At 37.1% G+C, this 6,794-nt stretch overlaps 1 protein-coding gene across 1 annotated transcript; it reads right to left on the reverse strand.

Annotated features, from left to right (window-relative positions):
* Window positions 1–505: 505 nt before the first annotated feature.
* Window positions 506–5,752, reverse strand: LOC130960525 (putative disease resistance protein At3g14460). The gene is made up of 3 exons (XM_057885942.1): window positions 1,926–5,752; window positions 1,678–1,823; window positions 506–1,006 (listed from the first exon to the last, which is right to left on the reverse strand). Exons 1-2 carry the CDS (start codon window positions 5,626–5,628, stop codon window positions 1,765–1,767), a joined length of 3,762 nt encoding a protein of 1,253 aa, XP_057741925.1. The 5' UTR covers window positions 5,629–5,752; the 3' UTR covers window positions 506–1,006; window positions 1,678–1,764.
* Window positions 5,753–6,794: the final 1,042 nt, after the last annotated feature.

Raw genomic sequence — 6,794 nt, forward strand, 5'->3', positions numbered from 1 at the left:
CAACCTATGTAAACGGTCTCTCTGTAGACTGTAGGCATGGTACATGATAGAGCTCAATGACGTCGTTTGATTCATTTAGCCGACTCCACCTAGTAGGACAAGGCTTTGTTGTTGCCTTGCATGCCTACCATGACAACAGCAATCTCAGCTTTTTTTTCTCAGCAACTTCAGCCAATGTCTATAGCATTTTTTATTATATAAAACTAAGGAGCATGAATCTGCATATCAATCATGGTCATATGGTAGTAATAATATAAGGTTAAAATCTGTTGGGAATAGACAAGCCTTCACGTGATGATAGCTAGCTTATGTATGAGGTTGCTTTAAAAAATAACTCATTACACTTTTAAATATGTGATGCTTTGGGACTAATGATTTTTGTATTTTTTATTTCTGATAGTTGATACAGAATTGGAAGTTGAGGAAGCTTTCAAATGTTGCATGACCAAATTTAATCATGTAGAACTATAGGTTACTGCATTAGGCGCTCATGATGATTCTTTTATTGGATTACTGGATATAAATATTATCTTCTTCTCAGAGAAATACAGATCACAAAACTCTGCATTGTGAGATAAAACTAAGAAAATTTTCCAAAGAAAGTGGCATATACAAGCTTCATTATTTTCTCAATGCAAGAGTTAAAAACTCAAGAGAAGGTAAAAAGCTTCAGGAACAAAATAAACAAGTCTCAGAACTTACAAGCACTGACCACATATTCTACAGAAGAAAATGGTCACCCAAAAGATTAAATTAATGAAACTTTCTGGCAGTTCTACCACAGAGCTCAGGCTGCAAACCACACCTCCAAATTGAAGAACTTTGCGTGAAGAATCTCCTGTTACAATTTCAGTTCAATATCACTAGATTTTACCATCCGATCTTTCACTTGATGAAAACAAGTTGCTGACGAAAAAATCTGCTGAGATGAAAATAGCACCTCCTCTCAAGTTTTCTTCTATTTGCTCAACTGCTGTAGTTAGGTTAGTAGACTGTTGTAAAGAACCTGTTTGATAAATACAAAAGAATATGAAAAATTTAATTAATGGAAGTACAGCACAACCAATCTTCCTTTGTATCATCTCATCTTCAAAGAGACAAAATCAGTTTGAGGAAACTTGACAAAGATATAACAATATTGCAGTGAAAATTGAAGCTGACATAAACAAAGAAAAAACTAATTCCATAAACAATAATCTTGTTTTATCTTTGTCCTTATTAACCAAATTATATCACTTTGCTGTTATTTATAGTGGCAAAGTCTACTGTCCAAGGTGGCAAGGCTCTTGTATCTCAGAATTTGTGGCCACGCAAAGCAGAAACATCAGACCCAATGCTGAAGCTTTTTCATGAACTTCATAGAAACTTGGAACTGGGTGCAGCCAGCCCCACAACTGTTGAAAACTAACAAATTTAAATATAAATATACAAATTTTATAAATATATAAAATTGTTAAAGGTCCATGTTCAATGGTATACTAACAAAAAGTACATTATACAGATTTCAAAAACAGTTAAAGAACCAAATTTACGTTGCTATATACAACTTAGTTCAGCATAAACATCACACAGTGGCAAAGGCCATTTTGTCATGAAGTGCATAAACATCACTTTTTCCTTTTTTCCAAATAAAACAGCAAAGTAAATTCTAAAGTATAATGGAGTAATCAAACCAACCTGCAGCTAAAAATAGAAACCACCTCTTCTGATTCCTAACATACAACTCCAGTTTACTGCCTCGAACAAACTCAGGATTATTAATTCCTACACATATGGTGGAATCCTAGCCATCTGCATCCTTTTACCTCTGTACGTGTAGCGATCTGCAAAGACGGTCAAAACAGTAAATTTGGTTCATCCATTTGTTTAATACATTTGTTTAATTGTAGTTGCATGAGAAACATGAAGATTAGAGAATGACCTACCAGTTCTCCATAGAAACACTTCTTTGGTACCAACTTGAATGGATGGGATGTGGGAAATTTTGGGCCAAATTTGTTGATGCTTGTTCTTGCAGTGTTCTCCCAGCAAATCACAGTAGTCAATTTCAAGTAGCAATAGAGAGGAAGGCAGCTTTTCTCCTGCCATATTCTCCAGCTTCGCACATCGTTCAATTATTAAATGTTGGAGGGAGGTGAGGCAGAGAAGTTGGTTGCACTCTAATGTCTCCAAATTACTAAACTGACTGATCTTCAAAGTGGTAAGAGAGGGAAGGTGAGGCAGCGAACCGGCCTCAGGGAATGACTTCACATTCTGACTGCCAGAACCATCAATGATAAGATGAGTGAGGGTGTCCAAGTTGCGCATCGACGATAGACCCCTCCATTGTTTCCCAATAATAAGCTGTTTCAGGTTAGGCGGGAAACCAACCTCTGGCAACCTACAAATTTTCCAGCAGCCCTCTATCTCGAGAGACTGTAAACTTGGGAGAAGAGTATTCATATCATGTGGCAATGCCTTCAACTTGGTGCAGAAGCTGACCTCAAGACGAATCAAGTTGGGTGCAGCCAGTCCTTTTCCTGTAAATGACACAAAATTGCAGCATTTAAAGATGGTGAGACGTTGAAGAGCAGCATGTGATGGCTTTGACAATGAAACTGATTCCAGATTCTTGCACTCTGATATAGTGAGAGTCTTAAGATTGGGGAAGTCATCCAACGACAATGAGGTCAGTGAATCACAGTTTCCTTCTATGAATAGCTCTACTAAACTGTACTTCTGCTGTTGCTGGGGGAATTTCAGCTTGCTGCATCCCCATATTCTCAGAGTTTGCAAAGATTTGAGTACACAATTGTCCCGGAAGAGTACATCAAGTGACCAACCTGAGATATAGATATCTTTGAGGCAACTTAGATGGTTGACACTCATTGCCTGAAGTACAAACTTCAGCATAGATTCACATCCCTTAATTGATACCATATCCTCTCCAATAAGTGACATCTCAGACTCTCCATAATCCATACGTATATCTAGTCTGCGAACTTTTGAAACATCCCACAAAGAAGAAATGATTCTCAAGAATACCCGGCCAAGCATATCTCCCTTTAACACCGGACAATCTCTTATCTGAAGCTTCGTGAGTCGAGGAAAAGTTTCTGAGTCAGGTAAGTGCCACACCTCCCAACATGGCATGTTATTGAACTCCAAAATCTCCAATGAGGGAAACGGTGCAAGAAGCGAAGAATGATGATCGCCTTCATTCTTGTAAAACTCCATACCAATACTCCTCAGCTGATGAAAACCTTCAATGCAAAGGGACTTAAGAGATGGCAGCTGTCCAAGTGAAGGCAACATGCAACAATTCTTGCAAGACTCCAGAGACACATCAGTCATGTTTTGGTAAGAACAATGCCCCATCCAATTTGGAAATATTGTACCCTTGTATCCCCTGATTTGCAACACTTCCAAGCCATGGTGCGGTTGCAAGCTGTCGAGTATATCTCTTTCAGTTTGTGTTCTTGAAACTATATAATCACCTGAAGACCATTCCAACATTAAGTTGTCAATGTTCTTCTTATCTATTATCCTTGCACTCCTTGCTTCTTTCACATCAAGGACATTCTCCAATTTTTGAATCTCAAAGTATCCATGAAGATTTAATAGCTCTAATTCCTGGATTCCATTATCTTTATGCTTGCCCACGATAAAGTAGCTTAATGTGTGCAGGTGTTGCAATTTGCTCATTCCTCTTGGCATTTCTTTCAAATCAGTACCCGAAATATTGAGATGTTGCAAATTCACAAGTTTATGCATGCCATTGGGTAACTTAGTCAAACTAGAACAACATGCCAGCTTCAATGTTTGTAGATTGTACAAGTCACACAATGATTCTGGCAGTGTCCTAATACATGTCCTAGAGAGATCCAAGTAACGCAAATAGGTTAATTTACCTATTAGACGAGGCAATACATCAAGTGCTTTGAAGGATGGAAGTGACAAAACTCTCAAATATTTGAGCTTCAATATTGGATTACATGTTACATCATCAATGTTATCTGACTTTGAAAAGACATTAGTTGACAAAAATGTCCTCAAAGATTCAACTTTACTGATGGAACTAAAATTTTCTGAGACTAGATTCGAACTTTCATAAGACAAATGACGAGTTCGAGTATACACATTCACTGCATCACCAAGCTCTTCAAATCTACCATAGAAGTCTCCAGCAAGGAACAATGCTAAATCATGTAAAAGGTCATGCATCACAAAGCTCTCAGAAGCATAGTGATCATGTCTTTTGAAAAACAACCTAGAAGCTAGTTCATCAAAACATTTGCTACCAACTTCTAATAAACTCTCCCCTCTATTTGGTGGCCTTAAAAGATCTTCGGCCTTCCATAGCAAAATTAGTTCATCTTTACAAAAACAATGATCTTTGGGATACAATGAACAATAAACAAAACAACGTTTTAAATGTGCAGGAAGATGAAAGTAACTGATTAACAATGCTGGAATAATTTTACTGTTTTTCACAGAAAATTCCCAAATATCACTTACTAATACAGCTTCCCATTCCTTAACATCATGTTTTGTTCGCAACAAGCTTCCAAGTGTCTCTGCAGCTAATGGCAACCCCTTACACTTCTTGACTATCTTTCTACCGATTTCTTCTAGTTTTGAATTCCCATTTGATTCTGGAAAACAAACATTGTTTGCAAACACTGACCAACAACAATCCTCAGACAACTCACTGAGAATGTAAGGGGGACAAGTTTGGACCACAGAGGCAACCTCTTTGACACGAGTTGTTACAAGAATTGTACTTCCCTTTACCCCATATTGAAAGTGGGTTCTAAATTTCTTCCAGACATCACCATCATCACTCCAAACATCGTCTAACACAATAAAGAACTTCTTTTCCGACAATTTTTCCTTCAGTTCAAGTTGAAGTGAATTGAAATCCTCTGTATTACGAGCAGTTTGACCTATAATATTCTTTGTAACCTGAACAACATTAAAGTCTTCAGAGACACAAACCCATTCTTTGACTTGAAAACCCTCCATCAACTTGTCATTATTGTACAGCCATTGTGCTAAAGTTGTTTTGCCAACCCCACCTATGCCCACAATGGGAATCACAGACAACTGATGTTCTCTGTTATCATTTAATATCTTGATGATTTCCTGTTGGTCCTTTTCCCTGCCAAGGATATTACCTTCCACCAGAGATGTGGATGGAATTCTCCATGACAAAAAGTCCCTATAGGAACTCTTCTCAAGACCAAGGAAATCTTTTTGATTTACAAGAAATTCTATTCTTCTAACCACCCCTTCCATCTTATCTACAATCTTCCTATCCCGGTTGAGGAAGCTAACAGGCCAGAAAGAACGTACCTCCTTTTGAGTGGCGGCTTTGGTGAGGACAGCGTCCAGCAAGTCATCAGCCACATAAACAGCATCCCTCAGACTGTTAAGCCACTCCCTCACAGAAGGATTGTCCAATTGCTTGAACTCAGCATCACCAACCAGAGCATCAGCAGCAAGCAGAGAAATCTTCAGCCTTTCAACTAAGTCATGACCAAGCTTCTTGCCCAAGACCAGGTTGACCGCATCCGTTGTAATGAACCTGTCAAAGACAACGTTAATGAAGCCAGAGAGCAAAGCTCCCCCAACAAGTGCACCAGCCATGATATGATCTTAGCAACAGCAAAGTGAATGACTTTTCAGAGAAAGGTAAGAGAACAATGGTGTCAAGGCAGTGAACTCTATTGAGTTGCAAGCTGGCTTTGATCTAATAATTCTTCTTTGGAGTCCACGGACACTAGTCTTTGTGAGAATTAATTAATTAAATAAAAGTGGCAAAATAAGCAAGCAACATCATGTTGCAGCACATGCATGTACGAAGATATCATGGCAATATATATTATGTTACGAGGTTATTAATAACAATAATAATGGTAATAACATATAAAAAAACTATAGGAACATGTAGTTGCACATGAATCATGGTAATAATATAAGGTTAAAAAATATTGTGCCAATAGACAATGTCTTTACATCTTCACGTGGTACCTCTCTTCCGGATTCTTTTTAAAAATAAACTAGAATGTGACCCGCGCGATGCGCGGGAAGGTAAATTAATAATAGTATATAATAAATATTAAAAATTATTATGTTTTGTAGAATTAAATGAAATATGTATAAACTAAAAATAAATTTAAATGGTATTTTATTTAAAAGAAATGGTAGTACAAAGTATTTGGATGTTGGAATTGATTTTTGCATTTGGTTTAATTGATGGAATTGGTCTTCTTATGTGACACTCGTCTTCCTTTTTTTTATTGGTTGTTGTTAGAGTTATTGCTTTCTTCTTTCTGTCATAGGTTGTTGTGAAGGCATGTTCCTTATGAATTGGTGAGTTGTGTGCACTTTTTTTTGTGTTGTTTGCTCCCTCTTTGCATGTATGGTCTTCTTCCGAAAATGTGTCTTGAATTTGTATCGTTTTTTTTCTCCTCAACCTCTTGATAGGTATGTGATCTTCGTTTGATGATATTAGTGTTGGCGAATTTGGTTCCTATAATCAATGAATAATATAAATTAGAAATAAAAATGATGTTTTGAATAAGTGATTTTTTTAGTATTACTTGTTTTATTTGTTGTAATGGGTGTTGCTGTTCAGTGTTTTTAGTTGGAACAAATGTCTTGGTAACGGTGTATTGTTGAGAACCTTCTTTGAGATTAAACTCATTTAGTTTGACTTCAAAAATAAGTGTGAGGTTGCACAAGTTTTTCAATTGGGGTGGTGCTTCAAGATCATTACTTTTCTGGAGTGTGATTAGATTTGAAGCAGTTAT

The sequence above is a fragment of the Arachis stenosperma genome, chromosome 2, assembly GCF_014773155.1.
Source record: "Arachis stenosperma cultivar V10309 chromosome 2, arast.V10309.gnm1.PFL2, whole genome shotgun sequence".
In the NCBI taxonomy this organism is placed as follows: domain Eukaryota; kingdom Viridiplantae; phylum Streptophyta; class Magnoliopsida; order Fabales; family Fabaceae; genus Arachis; species Arachis stenosperma.

Coding starts and splice junctions, on each gene's coding strand:
- LOC130960525 (XM_057885942.1), bottom strand. CDS start 5,628: ATGGCTGGTGCACTTGTTGGGGGAGCTTTGCTCTCTGGCTTCATTAAC. Junction 1,824..1,925: donor AGTGTTTCTATGGAGAACTG/GTAGGTCATTCT, acceptor CCGTCTTTGCAG/ATCGCTACACGTACAGAGGT.